At 44.5% G+C, this 25000-nt stretch overlaps 1 protein-coding gene across 6 annotated transcripts in view; it reads left to right on the forward strand.

Moving 5' to 3' along the window:
• The first annotated feature begins 7540 nt into the window (after positions 1 to 7540).
• Positions 7541 to 25000, forward strand: part of RCBTB1 (RCC1 and BTB domain containing protein 1) — a 53750-nt gene continuing 36290 nt past the window's right edge. For 2 of the 6 annotated variants that reach the window (XM_030564721.1, XM_030564762.1), the window contains exon 1: positions 13301 to 13392. In XM_030564721.1, the coding sequence (XP_030420581.1) occupies positions 13306 to 13392 (87 nt within the window). In that variant the 5' untranslated portion in view covers positions 13301 to 13305. Of the gene's footprint in view, positions 7621 to 12592; positions 12679 to 13297; positions 13393 to 25000 lie in introns of those variants that run through there. The other 4 variants (XM_030564793.1, XM_030564742.1, XM_030564753.1 and 1 more) reach the window with 4 other exon arrangements.

A 25000-nucleotide genomic window follows, 5' to 3' on the forward strand; every position in this document is an offset into this window, starting at 1 on the left:
CTTTTCCATACTAAACAAACCCAATTTTTTCAATCTTCCCTCATAGGTCATGTTTTCTAGACCTTTAATCATTTTTGTTGCTTTTCTCTGGACTCACTCCAATTTGTCTTTCCTGAAATGTGGTGCCCAGAACTGGACACAATACTCTAGTTGAGGCCTAATCAGCGCAGAGTAGAGCAGAAGAATTACTTCTTGTGTCTTGATTACAACACACCTGCAAATACATCTCCGAATAATGTTCGCTTTTTTTATTTTTTTTGCAACAGTGTTACACTGTTGACTCATTTAGCTTGTGATCCACTATGACCCCCCTAGATCCCTTTCCACAGTACTCCATCCTAGGCAGTCATTTCACATTTTGTATGTGTGCAACTGATTGTTCCTTCCTAAATGGAGTACTTTGCATTTGTCCTTATTGAATTTCATCCAATTTACTTCAGACTATTTCTCCAGTTTGTCTGGATCATTTTGAATTTTAATTAGGGCTGTCAATCACAGTTAACTCATGCAATTAACTCAAAACTTAATCACACTTATAACAGAATACCAATTGAAATTTTTGGATGTCTTCTTACATTTTCAATATTGATTTCAATTACAACACAATACAAAGTGCACAATGCTCACTTTATATTATTAGTTTTGATTACAAATATATGTATTGTAAAAATGATAAACAAAAGAAATAGTATTTTTCAATTCACTTGATACGAGTACTGTAGTGCAATCTCTTTATTGTGAAAGTGTAACTTACAAATGCAGATTTTTTTTTTTTTTTTGGTTACATAACTGCACTCAAAACAGTGTAAAACTTTAGAGCCTATAAGTCCACTCAGTCCTACTTCTTATTCTGTTAATCACTAAGACAAACAAGTTTGCTTACTTTGATGGGAGATACTACTGCCAGCTTCTTATTTACAATGTCACCAGAAAGTGAGAACAGGCATTCGCATGGCACTTTTGTAGCCGGAATTGCAAGGTATTGTGATAGACCCAGGCCAGTTGGGTATAGCAGAAGGCAGATATACTGGCCACTGGATTAACAGTTTTCTGTTTTCTGACTGACCAGAGCAGGGGCTGCTCCAGGCTAATGAGAACACCTGACTCTAATTAACTTGCAAAGAGTCAGGTGAGGCCATTAAGCTAATATGACCACCTGATTCTAATTAAGGCCCTGCTGATACTATAAAAAGGGCCTCACTCTAGTCAGGGAGCCAGAGGAGAGGAAGTGTGGCTGAAGGGCTGGTTACTGAAGACACTCTCAAACCATCGGTAAGGGAGCCCTAAGATAAGGGAGAAGCAGGAGAGCTGTGAGAAAGTGGCTCAGGAAAAAGTAGCAACTCTGGCAGTGAAAGGTCGGCTGCCAACAGCTGCTACTATTAGGGTCCCTGGGCCAGAACCCGGAGTAGAAGGTGGGTCTGGGTTCCCCCCAACCTACCACTACAGGAACATCTCCTGGGAGGGGAAGTCAGGCCCCTGTCAGGACAGGAGGCTAAACTGTTCTGAAATAAGCCCCCAGAGACAACGGAGACTGTGGGAGTTCTCTCACCAACCTCCTTGCTGGCCTATGATGAAAAGGGCTCAGTAGACTGTAACCCTGGCCCTAGAGAGAGGATGACTACGTGGAGGGTCACAGTGAGCCACTGAGGTTAACATAAACTGCCTAGAAGTGCAGGACCCACAGGGGCAAGGTCAGAGCTCTGCCACAGTATTTATGTGCCAGATATGCTAAACATTCGTATGCCCCATCATGCTTCGGCCACCATTGCAGAGGACATGCTTCCATGCTGATGATGTTCGTCCTAAAAAAAATTGTAACTGAACTCTTTTGTGGGAGAATTGTATATCCCCTGTTCTGTTTTACCCGCATTCTGCATATATTTCATGTTATAGCAGTCTCAGTTGATGACCCAGCCAACCCATGTTCGTCTTAAGAACGCTTTTACAGCAGATTTGACAGGATGCAAAGAAGGTACCAATATGAATGTGACATGTGCCCCATAAGGCTTCATGGGAATATGCTTATGAATGTATATATGATATAACTGGAATATGTTTTATGCTACATATGTCATGTAACATCTATGTAAAAGTTATGGCCTACTGAATACATTCCTCCTATTTGTATGCATGTATCATTTTTGTACTTGAAGTTAGGAATATTGGCTGTATATTTGCTTAATAGCCTTAGTAAAGCATTTGGTCAGTTTCTTGAGAAAGGAATGGGCAAATTAAGTGCCCAGTCAAGAACCATTTACGCCAACAATGAACTTGAAGATGCCAATCCACATCGGAGCTTTCCCAGGAATGTGGCTTGTCTAGTAAGAAACTCAATCATGCATGGACATGTGACTTGGCCATGTGACTCCAAAACTCTATCTTGGAGCTAGACTTTGCATAGGAAAGAGGAGGGGGTCTCTACCCACAAGAAAAAGTCTACTTAAACCCCTTGGAGACACCTCCATTTTGTCTTTATCTGGCTAAAGAGAGCCTCTCCAGCCCCAAGGATACCTGAAAGAAACTGGAACAAAGGACAGTAACTACAGGGGGTGAGAGTGATTGCTGGACCCAGACTAGAAGGAGACAAGTCTGTAAAAGGAAGCTTACTGGAACTGGTGAGGTTTTACCTGTATTCACTCTTCTTAGACAGAGATTGGCGTGTTCTATTTTATTTTACTTGGTAACTCATTTTGTTCTGTCTGTTACTACTTGGAACCACTTAAATCCTACTTTCTGTATTTAATAAAATCACTTTTTACATATTATTAGTATGTACTAATACCGGGCGAGGGGGAGGGGGAGAGAACAGCTGTGCATATCTATCAGTGTTATAGGGGGCGAACAATTTATGACTTTACCCTGATTAAGCTTATACAGGGTAAAAACGGATTTATTTGGGGTTTAGACCCCCTTGGGAGTCGAGCATCTGAGTGTTAATGACAAGAATACTTCTGTAAGTTGCTTTCAGTTAAGTCTGCAGCTTTGGGGCACGTGATTCAGATCCTGGGTCTGTGTTGGAGCAGACTGGTGTGTCTGGCTCAACAAGACAGGGTGCTGGATTCCCAGGCTGGCAGGGAAAGCAGGGGCAGAAGTAATCTTGACACATCAGTTGGCAGTTCCCAAGGGGGTTTCTGTGATCCAACCCGTCACAATGAGATTTCTAAAAATAGCTACAGCACTTGACCCAAGGTTTAAGAATCTGAAGTGCCGTCCAAAATCTGAGGGGGACAGGGTGTGGAGCATGCTTTCAGAAGTCTTAAAAGAGCAACACTCTGATGCAGAAACTACAGAAAATCAACCTTCTGCTGGTGGTAGCTGATTCAGATGATGAAAATGAACATGCTTCGGTCCACTCTGCTCCAGATCATTATCAAGCAGAACCCATCATCAGCATGGAACCATGTTCTCTGGAATGATGGATGAAGCATGAAGTGACATACGAATGTTTAGCATATGTGGCACGTAAATATCTTGCAACACCAGCTACAACAGTGCCATGTGAATGCCTGTTATCGCTTTCAGGTGACATTGTAAAGAAGAAGCAGGCAGCAGTATCTCCTTCAAATTGTAACCAACGTTGTTGTCTGAGTGACTTGCTGACCAAAAAGTAAGACTGCATGGACTTGTAGGCTCTAAAGTTATACACTATCTTATTTTTGAATGCAGGTTATTTTTGTACATCATTCTAAATTTGTAAGTTCAACTTTCATGATAAAGAAGTTGCACTACAGTACTTATATGAATTGAAAAATACTATTATTTGTACAGTGCAAATATTTGTAATCAAAATGTGTACAGTGCTCACTTTATATTGTGTTGTAAATGAAATCAATATTGAAAATGTAGGAAAACATTCAAAATATTTAAAATAACTGGTTCTATTGTTTAACAGCATGATTAATTTTTTTAATCATGATTTTTTTTTTTAATCACTTGACAACCCTAATTTTAATCCTATCTCCAGAGCATTTGCAACCCCTTCCAGCTTGGTATCATCCACAAACTTTATAAATGTACTCTTTATGCCATTATCTAAATCATTGATGAAAATATTGAACAGAACCTGACACAGAACTCATCCAGACCCCACTTGTTATGTACTTCTGGAATGACTGTGAACTACTGATAACTATTCTCTAGGAATGGTTTTGCACCCACCTTATAGCAGCTCCATCTAGGTTGCATTTCCCTAGTTTGTTTGAGAAGGTCATGCGATACAGTATCAAAAGGTTTACCAAAGTCAAGATATACCACGTCTACTGCTTCCCCCCTATCCACAAGGTTTGTTATCCTGTCAAAGAAAGCTGTCAGGTTGGTTTGACACAATTTGTTCTTGATAAATCCATGCTGACTGTTACTTATCACCTTATTATCTTCTAGATGTTTGCAAATCGATTGCTTAATTATTTGCTCCATTATTTTTCTGAGTACAGAAGTTAAGCTGACTGGTCTGTAATTCCCCGGGTTGTCCTTGTTTCCCTTTCTATAGATGGGCACTATATATGACCATGGCTTTGATTCCTATGTTTATCTAAAGCTGTATTGTGCCTAGAATTTCAGACAGATGCAGTCAGATGTTTGAATAAACAAGCAATGGTCAATCCTGCCCTAGTCATTTAATTGTTAATAGCACACCATCAAGTTGAATAGACATCGAAATTATTGCCTAAAATCTTTAGCACCATGTCAACACTACCACTTACGTTGGCAAAATGTATATCGCTGAGGGGGGTGGAATATTCACACCCCCTGAGCGACACAAATTATATCAGCATAAGTGGTAGAGTGCATAGCGCTTATGTCAATGGGAGAGCTCTTTCTAGTTTTCAGATATTTTTGCCCTCTTACAACAATTTGAGAGAGAACCATAGCAGAAATATAAAAAGTGCTATTTTATCCAAGCATGCTCAACAACATTGTATTAGCTGACCATTTTGACACCTTTTTATTCTTCAAAGAGATGTTTAGAACAAGGGAAAATCTATAGGCCATCCTCCAACTGCTGGGCAGCTACAAGTATGGGGGTAGGGGGATAGGATGAGTGTGCTGAGCCATGAGCTGCAGCAGCACAGAGCCATGCTACTCAGAATGTAGGGCAGGTGGGAATAGTGAAGTTGCTTGCAGGGAGGGTACCCTTATTTTGCCCCTTTCATAGAAGCATGATACATATTGTACAAAGTTTGCCTTGTGAGATATCATTTTAAAACACATTATTTGCTGACCATTATTGTCCTGGTAAAAGGTGTAGTAACATTATATATAAAATAAGATTCCACTATATGATACTATTAAACTATGTTCTGGAGAGCAGTCACACATCAATTCCCTAGAGACAAAAGGCTAATCAATGTCTTAGCCAGGTGTCAACATGATCAAGTGGACCATCACCTGATTCAGTGGCCATTTTTCCGCAGGAAACAGGGTGTAGGCAAAAAGTCTACATTTTGACAAAGAAGCACCTTAAAGTTTCTGTCCACACAGACTTTCCCAAGATGATTCTTGAGCAAGACAAAGTGCTCTTAGAGGAGAGGGCAACCACCTCAAATCATCATTCTGTTTCTCTCTACTAATGGCATCGACACTTGAAAAGAAGCAGCACTAGGCTAGGGGAGATCCTGACTGAAGGATTCAGCCAGTTAAGACTCTTGGAACTTGCGGTGAGAGACCTTTGCTTAAAACTCACTTAGTTTGTTGTTATATTAGTTGCATTTGACCGTTTTATTTCCTTATTTGTAATCACTAAAAATCTATCTTTCTGTAGTTAATACATTGGTTTTATATAAACTGGTCTGTTTGTTTGGGAAACTTCATTTGGGATAACAGGATTTATGTATATCATTTTCTATTAATTAAATGATGGACTTTATACGAGCTTGTAGTGTCCAGAAGGTCACTAGGCAGTACAAGACATTCATTTCCAGGGGAAAGTCTGGGACTGGAAGTTTGCTGGTGTTGCCCTACAGTGTAATTCAAGAGTCGCTGGCTATAGCACTTCTACAATATAGCTGAGTGCAGGACTGCCCAGAGGATTCAGGGGCCTGGGGCAAAGCAGGGGAGCTGTGGTGCTTGTAATCATTCAGTGACAGTCCGGGTCTTCGGCAGCATTTTGGTGGCAGGGGGCCCTTCAGTCGCTCTGCATCTTTGGCAGCACTGAAAGCCCCCCTGCTGCCGAAATGCTGGCTGAAGACCTGGACTGCCCGTGGGGGGCCTAGGGCAAATTACCCCACTTGCCCCTCCCACGGGCACCCCTTGCTGAGTGATTTACATGTTGGAGGCTGTGAGAGCAGACCCTGAGTGCTTGCTCTCTGTTAAGCAGTGAGAAAGGCACCTTATGTTGGAGAACTGAGGGGACAAAGCTATCCATCAGTCCAGATTGTTCCCTGTGTAATGTTGCTGGGTTTTTGGTGTTACAAAACGTTAACTTTCTAAGTAAGCAAACACACTGTTGCTGAGCTCTGCTCAAGGTAGAAGGTGGCTACTAATTTACCACTGCAGAGGAAGCCAAACAGCCTTCAGTCTATTTGCTCTTGCCCAGGCTGTTTGCATAGCAGCCCAGGAGCAGAGCGGGCCCTACCTGCAGAAAAGGCCACATCAGTGCAGTGCACTTTCCCCACTCAGTTACTACAGCAGCGGGGCAAAGAGCTGGGCCCAGCTAAATGCCAGCAGTTGCTCCAGCCTCACTCTGCTGTCTGACTTGGCGCAGGCCCTGCTTGAGCGGGGCCAGCTACACGCCTGCCCAGAGGATCCAGGGAGCCTGGGGCAAAGCAATTTTGGGGGCCCTTCTATTAAAAGAAAAGTTGCAAAATTATAAAATACTATATTCTCGGGGGAGGGGCCTGCGGGCAAATTGTCTCTCTTGCCGCCCCCCCTTCTAGGTGGGTGCAGAGAGAGGCTGGCGCCTCTCTGGCCCCGGGGCTGCCCCGCAGTCAGACGGGCTCCGTAAACGCCACGTGTAGGCACAGCACCTGCCCCCCGTTCACGCCACCGCCCGCCGGGCCCCGCCTTCACTCCGCCCCACCCGGTGTCCCGGAGCCGCCGCGGCCACGGAGGAAGTGGGAGCGGCCCTCCCCGCCGGGCAGAGCCGGGGTTAGGCTCGCGCGGGGGGAGGGTTATGCCCCGGGCGCAGGCTGCCCGCGAGAGGGGCCGGTGCGGGGATATTGCTTCCGGCTTCCGGCCTACGTGACAGCGGCGCCTGCGGAGAGCGGGTCCCTCACTCTCCTGCGTTAGGCCTGTCAGAGCCCGACTCTGCCGGCCAATCAGAGCGCAGCGCTCCAGGCTCGTCAGCTTCTGAGGCCGGGGCAAGCACCCAGTGGGCGGTGAGAGCGGGCGGGGCCTGTCACTGTCCGCGTGAGGCCTGAGAGGAGGAGTTAAGTTCGTTGCACCCGAACCGGGAAAGGGGCGGAGTCTGGCACACGTGACGAATGTTGGGTTTCTCGGGCCCTCCCGTCACATGATCTGGACCGGTCGCCGCAGCGTCCCGCGCGCTCTCAGCCTCCTGCTCCGCGCGCTGCCGGGGTGGCCCTGTCCAGGTGCCTCGCGGGGGGTTCGGGGCAGCAGCGACCCTGCCCCCCGCCGCGGGCCGGGGCTCGGCCGGGCAGGACGCTCCTCGCTCATCTCCAGGTATCCGCGGGGCTGCGGGCGGCTCCGGCTTCCTGGTGCCGCTAACGGGACCGGCGCAGCGCCGGGGCTACCCACGGGCGGCCCTGAGCAGGGGTATTACCGGGGGGCTCCCTCTGCACACAACACAAATTAATAGCCACCCCCCCCCCCCCGCACACACAGTCCCCGAGCGTGGGAGGCAAGTTTGTAGAAATTTTTGGTGGTGCCCAGAACCTGCCCCCCCCCAACTCTGCCTCCACCTGCCTAAGGCTCTGGGTGGGATTTCAGGGGGGAGGTCTGGGGTGCAAGTCCTGGGCTGGGGATTAGGGTGCAGGCTTTGGGAAGGAGTTTGGGTGCGGGCTCCGGGCTGGGGGTGGGTGTGCAGAAGGGAGTGAGGGCTGCAGGCTTTGGGATGGAGTTTGGGTGCAGGCTCTGGGCTGATGGTGGTGTAGGAAGGGGTGAGGGGTGCAGGCTCTGGGAGGGAGTTTGGGTGCTGGGTGCAGGCTCTGGGCTAGGGCAGGGAGTTGGTGTGCAGGAGGGGGTGAGGGGTGCAGGCTTTGGGACAGAGTTTGGGTGCAGGCTCGGGTGGGGTGTAGGAAGGGGGAGGTGGTGTATGCTGGGGCAGAGGATCAGGCTGCAGGGGAATGAGGGGTGGGGCTGAGGATGAGGGGTTCATGATGCGGGGGGGACTCAGAGCTGGGGCTGAGGATCAGGGTGCAGGGGGACTCAGAGCTGGGGCTGAGGATCAGGGTGTGGGGGGATGAGGGCTCTGGCTGGGGCTGAGGATCAGGGTGCGGGGGGATGAGGGCTCTGGCTGGGGCTGAGGATCAGGGTGCGGGGGGATGAGGGCTCTGGCTGGGGCTGAGGATCAGGGTGTGGGGGGTATGAGGGCTCTGGCTGGGGCTGAGGATCAGGGTGTGGGGGGCATGAGGGCTCTGGCTGGGGCAGAGGATCAGGGTGCGGGGGGCATGAGGGTTGGGGCTGAGGATGAGGTTTTGGAGCGTTGGAGAGTCTCAGGGCTAGGGCAGAAGAGCAGGGTAAGGGCCTCCTGCCTTGCTATTAGCGGATGGCAGGGGCTGAGACCCTGGGGCAGCAGACAGCAGTTCTGCCGGGAGCCGATCTGCGAGCAGGCAAGGACGCGGCAAAGGGGGGATGCAGGGGGAGGGGTGGAAGGCGGAGGCCGGGATCTGCTCTAGGCAGGGACGTGGTGGGGGGAGACCTGTGGGGGCCAGGGCCAGGGGAAAGACCCTGCTCCAAATATTGCTGGAGCAGGGCACCCGGCCCTGAATATTCCTGGAGCCCGGGCACCTCAAGCCCATATAAGCCACCACCTATGTCTCCGAGCTGCGCGGGACCCTAAGCAGCTGCTTGGTTTGCTTCTGTCTAGCGCTGACTGTGGCCCGGCAGCTGCTCTGGAGGGCAGGGGGAGCGGGTGGGAAGCAGGTTTCACTCCTGGGGGTTTCGGGGCGAGGGGAAGTTTGGGGTGATGGTGGGGAGAGCGTGGGAATGGGGTGACTGGGAGGGTGGAGTTAGCTGCTGAGGGCAGAGCCTTTGACCGCGGGGTGCTCTGTGTGGGTGCTGACACCCCCCAACCCCCAGCTCTATGAGCGGGGCTGGTTGTTGCCTGGTGCCCTGCCTGTAGCTCCCTCCCGGCGTTGGCTGCCTTCCCCAGAGGTGGCTACATTTCAGCAGTTGCTGTGTACAGAGTTGGTGTAGTGCGCTTTGGCTCCCGCTGGCTGGGATCTGGTTGTTACAGGTGATCAGTGCTCTGGAATGACTCCTGGGTGGGCGCAGGGGTGGAGCAGGTTGAATGGACTATATCTGGCGGGTCAGCAATCGAGGAGTGTTCTGTCTACCTGGGGTCTTGGGTGGGTTGCCCCCTCTTCCCAAATTTGTGCAGCAGACATGTGAGAGGGGGTGTTGGCTTTGAATCTGAACTAGTTTTTGCTGTTTCTTGGATGCTCAAGTAAAATTTAGGAAAAAGGGGGAAGAAAAACAGTCCACATAGCTTTGTGCTTAAATTCATGGATGAACAAGCATGTGAATGCGCAGGGCTCTCTCCCAAAGACTGCCGCAAAAGAAAAGCAAGAACTTGGGTTCGTATGATATAATTGACTTAAACCCTGAACTCAATGAAATTCAAATTGAAATTAAGGCTGACACTCTGCCTAGGGCACTGCAGCTATCCTGTATTGTGTAGCCATTTTAGCATATATGGTATAATCAGGCCATGCATGTTCTGAGATCTCCCCCATAAATAGAGAATTGTGCTACCTTGGACATAAACAGGAGTGAGTTAAAGATGAAGTGATAGCCTTTACCCTTTCACTACACTGCAAGACTGAACGTTCTTAGAGTTTGTAATGCTTGTTTGAATTCCTTGCACTTTTCTGGAATGTGAATGTCTTATGAAATCTCTAATTTTTTTGGGAGTGTCCTCCGCTTCCCTCACTGAATTTTAAGTACTGCTTCTTCTGTTTTCTCCCTCTTCCCACTTTACCTTTCTCTCCATCAAGGACCTCAATTCTTGTACCCTTCTTTGTTCAGAGAACTCCACAGGATTGTTCAGTACTTGCTAATGCATCTCCATAGATGGGTGAAATAAATGACTTCTTCACCCTTAAGGGATGAATGTTCTATGAGAGCAGTACTCATAATTTATAAAGGAATAGGCCAGGAATCAAACTGGGATTAGCTGGATGGCACTGCAGAATACTAGTAAGCTAGCTTCTAGCAGAAACCTGAGTAATTCTACAGTGATTACCTGAAGGAAAGATCAGGAAATGCTTAATGTGTCAGAACGCTCTACTAGGGGAATGTTTTCTGAAAGGAGAAGGTACTTCATTCAGTACTGAAGAGAATAAAGCCAGTAAATAGTCACAGAAAGGTACTTGACACTTAACAACCATGTTATTTTGCTGTTATATGTTACTTCCAAATTTGTGTAATAAAGAAATGTCATAATTTAGAGTGTTTCTGTTGTATAAGATAATAAACCATTATATTTACTGTACTGACTCTGCACTGTATTAGTCACTATAGAGGCATATAACTTTTTCCCCAAAGAGTCCTGTAAGAGTGTAGGGTTACAAAAGTCCTGGGAATTTGTTCCCTTGTTCCTGGTATGCAAGTGTCTTAAAATCATAGAAGATTAGGGTTGGAAGAGATCTCAGGAGGTCATTTAGTCCAACTCCCTGCTCAAAGCAGGACCAACACCACCTAAATCATCCCAGCCAGGGCTTTGTCAAGCCAGGCCTTAAAAACCTCTAAGGATGGAGATTCCACCATCATAGGATTCTTACTCTAATCCTATGAGCACAGATGCTTTTAAAATTAAATAGTGTTTGCTTTCTATAGTGCTGGTACTTAGATCGGTAACATGCTCCAACCTTCTTGAATTTTTCATTTATGCTGGAAGTTTCCTTCACAATAGTTCTCCCACCACTCTTTTCCCTACCTCTGCTAGCTAAATATTTTTGTTCAGCTCATCCTCTTTTGTTAATAATAGCGGGGCTTGCTTTCTTTCCTGCTCCATGGAAATAGAGAACTAATTTCTTAAGAAATTTGGACTTGGGAGATTTCTGCAATAACTCTGTGTCTTCAAGTGACATCTCTGATGCAGTGGTTGTTGACCACCACCTTCCATCTATTGCAGTCGTGACAAAGTCGTAAAACTTCCTCAAGTGGGTAATTAAGGTTTTCAGATGCTTTCTAATGTAAACCCTTAGTCTAAGGAACAGAATTTTTTTTTTCACATAAAAAAGTTTTTGGGATCTTACTTTTAAATAATCTTAATAATATAGAAGTGAATGCAGAGGTGACCTGTAAGATCATCTGTATCATTATAGCTTTCATTGCACATGAAAGGATCCTAAGACATTAAATATGAAAAGAGCCTTGTGTCTCCCTCATATTTACACAGCAAAGGCTAGGAGAAGTCTGGGGCCACGCAAAAGTTTTTGAAGGAATGTAACATAACAATGGGGATATTGCACCCTTCTAAACTACAGGTAACCATAAACAGACACCTGTATATTTTGAGAACCAAATCCATCATTGACCTTCTTGGGAAAACAATCCATAGAAGGGACAAACAATAAGTTTAAAATGACTTCCTCTGTGTTTAGCCAATTTGAAATAGATATTGCCTTTGGAGCTGTTTAGGATAATTGGTCTGCTTCAGAAGTAATGATAATTCAGCTAAACAAAAATCAGCATATTGTAGCCATAAAACTATAAAAATGTTTGGCATTCATCGTAGTACTTAAGTACTTTACATATTTAAAAGTGTTAAAACAGTTATAATTGTTTATAGATAATAACCTAGGATCTAGTGATGACCCCATTTTATCTATCTTTCTGGCAATTACGCAAGGCAAATAGTTCGGAATGTTTAATCATTGTAAAGTTAAACTCCTTCCCCAAACTGGTTAGTGGAGATATTAAAAAATAAGGCAGCAACGTGCAAGGCAGTTATTACAATACAATTGTAAGGCCTGTGTTAGGGACACACAAGAAAAGAGCCTTAGACCAAACATGTACACTTGGAAAGAGTACAAATTAGTGGTATAGGAGAAATTGCATGCTTTAAAAAATATGATTCAAATGTCTAATGGCAGTCTTTGTGTTCTTATTGCTGTTTTTTTGTGCTTATGTTGCTATTATAAAATTGCAAAAGTAAGAAATGCCAAACATGGCACTGACACTCTTTAAGCTTGAATTTTCACATTTTTATTGGTGCATCCCTAAAAATATTACCTTGAAACTTAATTCTTTTAAAAAATTGGTTAAAAGTTTCAGTTACTGTACTTGGTCTTGAGTCCCTGTGCCAACTCTTATGGTTTTACAACCAGATTTTCCTGTTTTTGTTTTGTTCTGTTTTTTTAAGATGTTTCTTTCCCTCGTTAGTTTATGAAAGACCTATACAACTGGTGGAAACTGACTAAAATTCTGATCCTGCACATTTTTCTCTGCAGATGCAGGGCTTTGCCTGTAGGAACAACTGTTGCAGGATTGGGGTGCGGCTGAGGGAAACAGTGGAAGTGGCTATACCCAACAATACACTAGCAAATACTCAAAGTAAATAAATCTTAAGAACAGAAATATTTTTCTCTAAACTTGTTCAGTTTGTCCTCTTGAGTGTTACTTGTAATGATAGTAAGTACACCATTTTCATGCAGAAGTGTGTTTAAATTGATTGTGTCCTTTGAAGCATAGTTTGTTTAATCTGGATTATAAAATAATGTTAGGAATAATTTTTTTAAAAATCAGTTGAAAGCATTTTGTAAATATTACCTTATATTGACTTTGTAAGGGGATGGAGAGGGAATCTTAAATGTCTAAATGATCCTTCTCCACATCCGTGACAATCAGCTTGCAAAATGTTTTTCTTTAAAGCAAACTAATGAGGAGAATTCATGAGCAGTTCAATCTGTTCAAATTTGTTCAATTTGTACAAACCTGGATATCTCTTCCCCCCCTGTCCTCCCCTGCTATGTTAAGGATGTTGGATTTAGCTTATTTGATGTTTTTAAATTTTTGTATTTTCAGTACGATGTATAAAAGCTTCAATTTATTCCCTACCAGTCTCCTCCTTTTGTTTGGTAAACACTTTTGTTCATTTTTTTTGTTTCAGTGGAGCTGAAATTAACCTGGCTCTTTGTTTTTGTCCTTGTTTGAGTGGTAGTACATTGGATCATTTCAAAGATGTCATCACACCCTGGGAAGGGGGTTGACGGACTTATGGTCCCTCTGCTGGCTAGTTCTGCCATAGTGGAACACACAGCATTGCAGGTCCTGTATACTCTTATTTTAAGTTTTGTCAGTGGACCAGATAACAGGAATGAAAATAGATATTTGGAATCCAGAGGACATTGCTCTTAATTATCATTGCTTGCCATCAATTTAATCTTTTGAGAGGGCCTAGAAGTGAAAATACTAAATTGTTCATGTGCTGTTTTTCCAGGATATTTTGGTATAGTAACTTTTAAAATGTGTACTTCAGGGATGCTGAATCTGATCCACGGATGAAGTTCAGAATCTTCTTAGCTCCTCTTTAAATCTGACCTCTGCCATGATGCCTTCAAATCCTGCCCTGTCTGTTTTCACTGTTTTGTCTTCTCTTATATTTAGAATATAAGCTCTTCCGGGCAAGGACTGTCTTTGTTATGTTTGTATAGTGTTTAGCCCAATGGGCTGAGGCCTCTAGGGGTTATCTTTTTGATGAAAGCGGACCTGGAAAAGACAACCAAATAAGGTAGTGTTATCCTGTTTCACATTTTGTGATAGTATGGGATGGATTCTGAATGATGAACAATCATTCCTATGCTTTCGTAGCTGTGTAGTTTCCTCTGGACTGCAAAAATAATAATAAATGATTTGCCCAGAGAGCCTTGCACAAGAATCTGAGGTTATATTTAGAACATGGTGAGGGGTGGGACAAAAATAATATATTGCAAATTGTCTCGTTCCTGGAAGGTTTGCTTCACCCGCTGTCAGAGAATTCAGAACCTAAGTGGGACATTGCTTTGATAACAGGTGTAACAGTAAGCTAACATCTTTCCAAAGCAAGTTTTTATTCCCCTGTATGGACATTTTCTACTATCTTTGGAGAGGAAAAGAATGGACGTATGATCAGGTTGGGAATTAATTTTCCTTCGACAACAGAAGAACTTGTAGTATACAACTAACAGATTCTAAAACAGTTGGGCGCTCTTAAAGCTGACAGAGCAGTAGGTCAGATATTGTGACATAATGAGCTTTAAAAGAAGTTTGATTAATTTAGACTTAATCAAAAACAAAAAGAGCCTCTGACATTAATGTAAAAAATGCCAATTCATAACAAAATATTGTAGCAAATTGCACCATCTACTGGCAATAGCTAACCACTGCAGTGGAGTGGGGGTGGGAAACCCACCATAATAAAGAATACTGTACTCTTGGTATCATCTAGCAGGCAGGAAGTCGTTAACTAGGACATCTGTGAATTTTTAATTGGTCACTACATTTCAGAGAGATTTGAGGATTGTGAATTGGTAAACACAATTTCATTACAGCAAATGGTCAAGAAAGAAACTAGAAAATTTATAGGCAAAAGACTTGTGTGTTGGGAGGAAAAAAGAATTCTTGAAACTATTTTAAGTAGTATATTGGTAAGCCTTGGACAATCAGCGCTGTAGAGTAGCCAGCATGGCTTCAGGTAGAGGGAAGTCATATTAGAATAACCTGTTGAAGTTCTTGTTAAATACACCACTATAGATGAGAAATACAATGACTATAAGAGAGCTAGATTTTTTTAATTTTTTTTTTTTTAAGTATTTGACAAGATCCCATGTCAGAGATCAGTGGGTAAAATCAGATTATATGGTGTGGAATAGAAAATTAACCTGAAGATCAAGAAAGAAAAGGGAACCTGTTTTTGTTTTTACCCACAAAAGCTGATGCCCAAATAAATCTGTTTAAGGACTCCTTGTTGAGTAAGGTATGGTATCTTTCTTGCTTGATATTCTCAAGTGGGATACATAAGGAGTCCATCTTAGGACGCTGTTCCCAACATATAGTAAAATAGGCAATTATGATTAATAACACATCTTAATGGCCAATGAATTTTTAGTCCTCCTGAGAGTGCATGTTAGTCACACTGGTGTCTTCAGTTACTTGCTACAGTAGCCAGAAAAGAAATACCGATGTTAATAGATTTCACTTTAAAATAAGGGTTTTTAAAATGAGACTTCCAAATTTACAGTTAATGTTAGGAGTAGTACAGTTAATAAAAAAACAGTGTAGCTGTTCTTTAAAATATTTTGATCATATAGGTGGTAGCACCATTAGATGGTAAATAAAGTGGTCACTTGTAAAAATACTAAGTATAGGACCAAGGAGCTAGACAAAGGCTTAGTCTGCAGGGGGCATTGGGGGGTGGGGCTGCACCCAAGGTCTGTGGGGGGCAGGAGTAGGCTTGGGGGGGCAGATGGGAACTACTCCCCCAGCATGAGCTGGCAGAGTGGGTTGGGGCTGGGTGACTCCACTTCCCGCCACCCAGTGATTGCAGGGCGGGCTTGACCTTGCACTCATAGGGTGGCGGGAAGTGGAGTGATCTGGCCCCAACCCGCTCCGCTCTGTTCTGCTCCCTTGCCTCCCAACCTTGGGACTTGGGGGGCAGGAGGGAACTGCCACCCAGCACTCACCGGTGGCTCAGCTGGGAGCCGTTGGAGTGGGCTGGGGCCAGGTTGCACCACTTCTCGCTGCTCAGTGAGTGCAGGGCATGCCCAACCCCTGTTGCAGTCCCCCGAGACGTAGCTCGGGGGAAGAGGTGGGGGCAGGGCTGGGGCGGGGTGGGAAAGGGTAGAGGTGGAGATTTTGGGGTGGGGGCTTTGGGAAAGAGGCGGAGCAGGGGCGGGGGCAGCTTTCCTGGCGGCTCAGCCGGCCGGGGATTGGGCTGGCCACTGGATTAGCACACATCCGCAAATTTCCTGGTGCCCTACACAGCTGCGTAGTTTGCATATGGGTAAGGATGGCCGTGGGGATTTAGCTTTAATTTCATTCCATGACAAATCTGTTTGTAACCTCTTTTCCATAGCACTTCACATCTTTGAGTAGATTCCAGGTCTTGTATTGCTCAAGCTTATCTGTATTTCTATAGTGTTCACCTCCAGTCTTCTTACTTCTGTGTGCCAAATAGAGTGCGCACAAGTGTCTGTGTCTTGTATCGTGGGTAGTTAATCTGCAAATATGCCAAGTAAACTCAGAGGTCAGCCATGAATTGCTAGGAATTTTAAGTATATATTAACACTGCAGAAAAAGACCTGTGGAAATAAGTCTCTGCGTCCAGATTAGCCAACCAGAGCACGTGCTACTGGGCTTAAAATAGCAGTGTAGACATTTGGGCTTGGGCTGGGGCCTAAGCTCCAAGACCCTCATTTCCTCTCCACCCCCACTGGGTTTCAGAGCCCATCTGCAGCCCAAACATTTACACTGCTGTTTTTAGCCGGGTAGTGTGAGCTTGAGTGAGTTGACCGGGTTTAGAGACTTGCTGCTTTGAGTTTTTGTTTTTGTTTTTTGCAGTTTAGGCATACTTTCATAGACCGCCATTTCACAGAAAGCAACATGTTCTGTGTTGAAATTATATTTGTTGCTGTGAGCCTCATAACTCAAATACATTTAAAGGTAGTAACTCATCTACTGAAGAAAGTTTTTAAACCCCCCCGCTCCCTCCCAAAAGCTTTCCTAATGGCTTGTCCATGGAATATACATAATTGACAAATTTGTGCATATAAGAGGAAATCCTAATAGAGTGAGGCCAAAAGGATCTGTTATGATGATCTAATCTGACTTCCTGAATAACACCGGTGAACCCAGCATTCCTGACTCAAAATCCTCTGAGCTAACGAGTTCATCATGTTCCTCTCCCAAAGCATGTTGCTGAACTAATGTCTATCAGTCCTGAAGCACTTGTAATGTAAAACAGTGGTTTTCAAACTTTTTTTCTGAAGACCCCAGTTGAAGAAAATTGTTGATTCCCACAACCCAACGGAGCTGGGGATGAGGGATTTGGGGTGTGGGAGGGGCTCAGGGCTTGGGCAGAGGGTTGCGATGTGGGGGTGAGGGCTGCGGCGTGGGGCCAGGAATGAGGGGTTCAGGGTGTGGGAGGGAGTTTGGGGTTGGGGTGCGAGAGGGTGTCAGGGCTCTCGGCTGGGGGTGCAGAAAGGGGCTCCAAGTTTGTGGGGGGCTGGGGCAGGGGATTGGGGCAAGGGTTTACTTGGGTGGCTCCTGGTCAGTGGCACAGTTTGGGTGCTAAGGCAGGCTTCCTGCTTGTCCTGGCACTGCAGGCCACACTGTGCCCCGAAAGCGGCCAGCAGCAGGTCCGGTTCCTAGGTGGAGGTGCGTAAGTGGCTCCGCGTGGCTCTTGACTGCAAACACCACCAGCCCCAGTGGAAGTGCGGAGCTGGTGCTTGGGGTGAGGGCAGTGGGTGGAACCCCAGGCCCTCCCCTTCCTTCCATCTAGGAGCCGGACCTGCTGCTGGCTGCTTCTGGGGCGCAGCACGGTGTCAGAACAGGTGGGGACTAGCCTGCCTTAGCTGGGCAGCACCACCGACAGGACTTTTAATGGCCTGATTGGCGGTCCCCACCAGAGCCGCCACGACCCAGTCGTGATCCGCAGTTTGAAAACCACTGGTATAATAGTCCTATATGTAGTTGTTTTGTTGCCACTTTGTATCTAGCAGGAGCTGCTTTAGTTGGGAGCAAATAGAAATAGCATATCCTCTCCAGCTGGAGAGATCTAAGAGAGACATTATTCTCTGAATAGACCTTTGCTCTCTTCACATAGAGTAAACAGGATGTTGGACTGCAACGCTAGAGGAATTCAGTATAAATCAAGTAGATGGTGTTCAAAGTCAAGGTGATGGTTTATATGAAATGGTGTGATTGTAAGTATGGTGCTGTGTGTGCAGTCTAAGTTAAAGATTTGTCGACGTTGGTAAACCATTCTGAGGGTTTTTAGATCTTGGCAACTAACTAGCTTCCAACAGATAATTGTTACTGAGAGTCTAAATGCAGTCTCATTGTTTAGCTGTATAAATTACAATAAAGTGTAGGTCTTTCTGGTGTGAATTTTGAAAAAAACTTTATAAACAAGCTTTTGTGGAATGAGTAATATTTGAAAATAAACGATACAGAAAGTTTAAAGCATCAGTTATTGTTTCATCGGGGATATCATACAGACTATGGGGGAGGGGTCAGTATTTTGGTATTGGGCAGCATATACCATATACAGTCTGTCATGTCCCCAATGCGGGGTGAACGGTGGGTGAGATCAAGATACAGTCGGGAGGCAGTGAGGGTACATCGCTCATACAAATAGGTTACAGACAACTACATAAAGACTATATACTAGGGGTGGCCAACCTGTGGCTCCAGAGCCGCATGTGGCTCTTCAGAGGTTAAAATGCGGCTCCTTGCATAGGCAGTGACTCTGGGGCTGGAACTACAGATGCTAACTTTCCAACATGCTGGGGGGTGTGCTCACTGCTCAACCCCCTGCTCTGCCCCAGGCCCTGCCCCCACTCCATCCCTTCCCCCAAGGCCCCTGCCCCTTCCCCCAATCCTGCCATGCCCTTATTCCTCCCCCTCTCCCACAGAGCCTCCTGCACATGCGAAACAGTTGATTGTGGGAGGCACTGGGGGGCTCGAGGGCAGAAGCTGATGTAGGGGGCTGCTAATGTATTTCTGTGTCTTTTTGGCAATGTACAATGGTAAATTCTGGCTCCTTCTCAGGCTCATTTTGGCCACCTCTGCTATATACACTTGAAATCTAGGTCACAAATTTCAAATACAGTGGCCTAAATTAGGCTCCTAAATCCATATGTGGGCACCTAGGTCATTTTTCAAGAATGCTGAGTATGTAGCAGCCTCCTCTTGGGTGCTCAGCGCTCTTGAAAATGAGGTAATTGCCTTAGTATGAATTTGGGAGCCCAACTTTAGGCTACTATTTTGAAAAATCTTTGCTGTAGTCAGCTTTAAAAAATGAATTAAAAGTAGTTTCAGGTACTAAATTTGCTGCTGAGAGGTCTTCCAACTTTCTGTCTTAGCAGTTTTCCTACCTTTTTTAAAATGTTTATTCCTGTTACTGTGTGAAGATCCAGGAACACAAAAGGAGGAACTGGCTATACTGAAAGTACAGTCAAATGCACAAAGTAAACAAATAAAATAAACACACAACTTTTTTGGTCTTTTATAATTTTAGGTGGTGGTTGCATTATTAGTCACATTTTTCTTTTTTAAAGGGAGATATCCCTTTAAAATGTGTACATGAATACTTGATTTTATAGCCTTTAAATATCTTGTCAAAAATTTAGGGATAAGGTTGTCATGGTTTCATAGCATTTTTTACATTAAAAACAATAACAAAAACAATTTGCAGTAACTTGAGTGTTGAAACTTGTCATGTGCATTGCTCTGCAGCTTAGTGTCACAGTTTTCATAGGATGGCTGCTTATTTAGGACTTGTCTGCATTAAAGAATTCCATCAAAACATTTCCACTGGTTCAGCTGAATGGATGACAGCCCTTCCTATAGATAAGGTAAGGATGCCAGAAGCTACTATCGGTGCCAAACTAGCTCCTGCAGCTGAACTGATAGTATCATCAATGCAAAACTTGTTCGTAAAATTCTGGTATAAATGTAGCCTTTGGTTCACTAGAGTTCCTGTGTTTGGTGATTCTTTGCTTCCTCACCCATTGTAGACTTTCTAATCTTTTGGAGTTAATACTCTTTAATTATATTGCTAAGAACATAAGAACGGCCGTACTGGGTCAGACCAAAGGTCCATCTAGCCCAGTATCTGTCTACCGACAGTGGCCATTGCCAGGTGCCCCAGAGGGATTGAAGCTAACAGACAATGATCAAGTGATCTCTCTCCTGCCATCCATCTCCATCCTCTGATGAACAGAGGCTAGGGACACCATTCTTTACCCTTCCTGGCTCATAGCCATTTATGGACTTAGCCACCATGAATTTATCCAGTTCCCTTTTAAACATTGTTATAGTCCCAGCCTTCACAACCTCCTCAGGTAAGGAGTTCTACAAGTTGACTGTGTGCTGTGTGAAGAACAACTTCATTTTATTTGTTTTAAACCTGCTGCCTATTAATTTCATTTGCTGACCCCTAGTTCTTGTATTATGGGAATAAGTAAATAACTTTTCCTTATCCACTTTCTCCACATCACTCATGATTTTATAAACCTCTATCATATCCCCCCCCTTAGTTTCCTCTTTTCCAAGCTGAAGAGGCCTAGCCTCTTTAATCTTTCCTCGTATGGGACCCTCTCCAAACCCTTAATCATTTTAGTTGCCCTTTTCTGAACCCTTTCTAGTGCTAGAATATCTTTTTTGAGGTGAGGAGATCACATCTGTACACAGTATTCGAGATGTGGGCGTACCATGGATTTATATAAGGACAATAAGATTTTCTCTGTCTTATTCTCTATCCCCTTTTTAACGATTCCTAACATCCTGTTCGCTTTTTTGACCACGTCTGTGCACTGCTTGGACATCTTCAGAGAACTATCCACGATGACGCCAAGATCTTTTTCCTGACTCGTTGTAGCTAAATTAGCCCCCATCATATTGTATGTATAGTTGGTTATTTTTTCCAATGCGCATTACTTTACATTTATCTACATTAAATTTCATTTGCCATTTTGTTGTCCAATCACTTAGTTTTGTGAGATCTTTTTGAAGTTCTTCACAATCTGCTTTGGTCTTAACTATCTTGAGTAGTTTAATATCATCTGCAAACTTTGTCACCTCACTATTTACCCCTTTCTCTAGATCATTTATGAATAGGATTGGTCCTAGGACTGAGCCCTGGGGAACACCATAGTTACCCTTCTCCATTCTGAGAATTTACCATTAATTCCTACCTTTTGTTCCCTGTCTTTTAATCAGTTCTCAATCCATGAAAGGACCTTCCCTTCTATCCCTTGACAGCTTAATTTACATAAGAGCCTTTGGTGAGTGACCTTGTCAAAGGCTTTCTGGAAATCTAAGTACACTATGTCCACTGGATCCCCCTTGTCCACATGTTTGTTGACCCCTTCAAAGAACTCTAATAGATTAGTAAGACATGATTTCCCTTTACAGAAACCATGTTGACTGTTGCTCAAAAGTTTGTTTTTCTATGTGTCTGACAATTTTGTTCTTAACTATTGTTTCGACTAATTTGCCCGGTACTGACGTTAGACTTACCGGTCTGTAATTGCCAGGATCACCTCTAGAGCCCTTTTTAAATATTGGCGTTACATTAGCTAACTTCCAGTCATTGGGTACCGAAGCCGATTTAAAGGACAGGCTACAAACCTTAGTTAATAGTTCCGCAACTTCACATTTGAGTTCTTTCAGAACTCTTGGGTGAATGCCCTCTGGTCCCAGTGACTTGTTAATGTTGAGTTTATCAATTAATTCCAAAACTTCCTCTAGTGACACTTCAATCTGTGACAGTTCCTCAGATTTGTCACCTAAAAAAGCCGGCTCCGGTTTGGGAATCTCCCTAACATCCTCAGCCGTGAAGACTGAAGCAGAGAATCCATTTAGTTTCTCCGCAATGACTTTATTGTCTTTAAGCGCTCCTTTTGTGTTTCGATCGTCAAGGGGCCCTACTGGTTGTTTAGCAGGCTTCCTGCTTCTGATGTACTTAAAAAAACATTTTATTACCTCTGGAGTTTTTGGCTAGCCGTTCTTCAAACTCCTCTTTGGCTTTTCTTATTACACTCTTGCACTTAAGCTGGCAGTGTTTGTGCTCCTTTCTATTTGCCTCACTAGGATTTGACTTCCACTTTTTAAAGGAAGTCTTTTTATCTCTCACTGCTTCTTTTACATGGTTGTTAAGCCACGGTGGCTCTTTTTTAATTCTTTTATTGTGTTTCTTAATTTGGGGTATACATTGAAGTTGGGCCTCTATTATGGTGTCTTTAAAAAGGGCCCATGCAACTTGCAGGGATTTCACTTTAGTCACTGAACCTTTTAACTTTCGTTTAACTAACCCCCTCATTTTTGTATAGTTCCCTCTTTTGAAATTAAATGCCACAATGTTGGGCTGTTGAAGTGTTCTTCCCCCCACAGGGATGTTGAATGCTATTGTATTATGGTCACTATTTCCAAGCGGTTCTGCTATAGTTACCTCTTGGACCAGCTCCTGTGCTCCACTCAGGATTAAATCTAGAGTTGTTTCTCCCCTTGTGGGTTCCTGTACCAGCTGCTCCATGAAGCAGTCATTTAAAGTATCGAGAAATTTTATCTCCGCATTTCGTCCTGAAGTGAAATGTTCCTAGTCAATATGGGAATAATCGAAATCCCCCACTATTATTGGCTTCTTAATTTTGATAGCCTCTCTAATTTTCCTTAGCATTTCATCATCACTATTACTGGTCAGGTGGTTGATAATAGACCCCTAATGTTATATTTTTATTAGAGCATGAAATTTCTATCCATAGCCATTCTATGAAACATGTGGATTCGCTTAAGTTTTTACTTCATTTGAATCTACATTTTCTTTCACATATTATGCCACTCCTCCCCCTGCATGACCTGTTCTGTCCTTCCAATATATTTTGTATCTCAGAATGATTGTGTTCCATTGATTGTCCTCAGTCCACCAGGTTTCTGTGATGCCTATTATATCAATATCCTCCTTTATCACAAGGCACTCTAGTTCACCCATCTTATTATTTAGACTTCTAGCATTTGTGTACAAGCATTTTAAAAACTTGTCCCTGTTTATTTGTCTGCCCTTATCTGATGTGCCAGATTCTTTTTTATGTGACTGTTTATCATCTGATCTGGCCCTTATATTATCCTCTTCCGTCCTCTGTTCCTGACTATAACCTGGAGATTCCCTATCATCAGACTCTCCCCTAAGAGAAGTCTGTGTCTGATCCACATGCTCCTCGGCAGCAGTCGGCTTTTCCCCATCTCCTAGTTTAAAAACTGCTCTACAACCTTTTTAATGTTTAGTGCCAGCAGTCTGGTTCCACTTAGGCTCCACCTAAACCAATCTCTCCTGTATAGGCTCCCCCATCCCAAAAGTTTCCCCAGTTCCTTCCTCTCTACACCATCGTCTCATCCACGCATTGAGACTCTGAAGCTCTGCCTGCCTACCTGGCCCTGAGAGTGGAACTGGGAGCATTTCTGAGAATGCAACCATAAAGGTCCTGGATTTTAGTCTCTTCTCTAGCAGCCTAAATTTGGCTTCCAGGACATCTCTCCTACCCTTCCCTATGTCATTGGTACCTACATGTACCACGATCATCGGCTCCTCCTCAGCACTACACATAAGTCTGTCTAGATGCCTTGAGAGATCCGCAACCTTTGCACCAGGCAGACAAGTCACCATACGGTTCTTCCGGTCATCACAAACCCAGCTATCTACGTTTCTAATGATCGAATCTCCCATTACTAACACGTGCCTTTTCCTAGCAACTGGAGTTCCCTCCCCCGGAGAGGTAACCTCAGTGCGAGAGGCAACCCCAGCACCATCTGGAAGGAGGGTCCCAACTGTGGGAAGGTTTCCCTCTGCTCCCATTGACTGCTCTGCTTCCCTGGGCCTTTCTTCCTCCTCAACAGCACAGAGGCTGTCTGAGCGGAGGTGGGACAATTCTACAGTGTCCCGGAAAGCCTCATCAACCTACCTCTCTGCCTCTCTTAGCTCCTCCAGTTCTGCCACCCTGGCCCCCAAAGTCCGTATGTGGTCTGTGAGGGCCAGGAGCTCCTTGCACCGACTGCACACATACGCCACCCGGCCACAAGGCAGGTAATCATACATGCTACGCTCAGCGCAATAAACTGGATAGCCCCCACTCTGCTGCTGGGCTTCTTCCCGCATTGTCTCCTAGTTAATGAAAGAGTGGCTTAAAGAAAGGGGTTTTGGAATATGGTTTGGATTACAGGTTTTAAAGGGACTACAAGGGAACAGGTAGGACTGACAAGGCCCCCCCCCTCCCCACTTCCTTTCCAAACCCCCTTGCAAAACTCCCTGTGAGCAGCCCCTGTTTGGAAGCTCCCTGGTCGCTTGTGCGTGGCATTATGAAGCCCTGGCCTGAGTTAATGCCCCGCCCACTGATTAAGGCTCAGCCAATTCCCAGAAGCTTCGAGCTTTCAAACCTTCCTTTGAAGCTCACAGCCTCCAACTGCCAGCCACAGCACACGGTCCTTCAAGCAACTAACTAACCAAACAGACTGAGAAACACAAGCTCAGCACGCAGCAAGTAACCCCCAAACACAAACACACACACACTACAGACAGTCACTTACCTCACCGATGCTGTATTTGCTCCTCCTTCACCTGGAGAACTCCCTTGCAAAACTCCCTGTTAGCAGCCCCTGTTTGCAAGCTCGTGTGCTTTTATTGGAGATAGAAATGAAAAGAAATGTAAGCCACAGTAGCTGCCTCAGTTTTAACAATCTAAGTTAACAGTATGTGGGGGGGGAAATGTGTGAAATATTTTCACTGCAGACTAATGGAGAATAATCCTACCAATATTCATACACTTCTATGAAAGTCTTCATTATTTGTATTACAGTAACATCTATCGGTCTGAACTAAAATTGGTGCCACATTGTGCTAAAGACTATAGTAACATAGCATAAATTCTTTGAGGTGAGGACTGTCGCTCAAGCGAAGTAGACAAAGGGGAAGCAAAGTCTCGCAGATTTGAAGTGACAAGCCCAAGGTCACAGAGTCCTTCAGTGACAGAGTAGATCTTATGTTTTTAAAAGTTCTATAAACTGTCTGGTCAGGGTGGTAGATGACACTTGCATTCCTAACTACTTATGCATCTCCTTTTCATTCATTCTTCCATTTTGAGCCTACAAAAGGTCCTCTGTGGACAAAGCAGGCTCTTGGATG

Source organism: Gopherus evgoodei, chromosome 1 (assembly GCF_007399415.2).
Source record: "Gopherus evgoodei ecotype Sinaloan lineage chromosome 1, rGopEvg1_v1.p, whole genome shotgun sequence".
NCBI lineage: Eukaryota > Metazoa > Chordata > Testudines > Testudinidae > Gopherus > Gopherus evgoodei.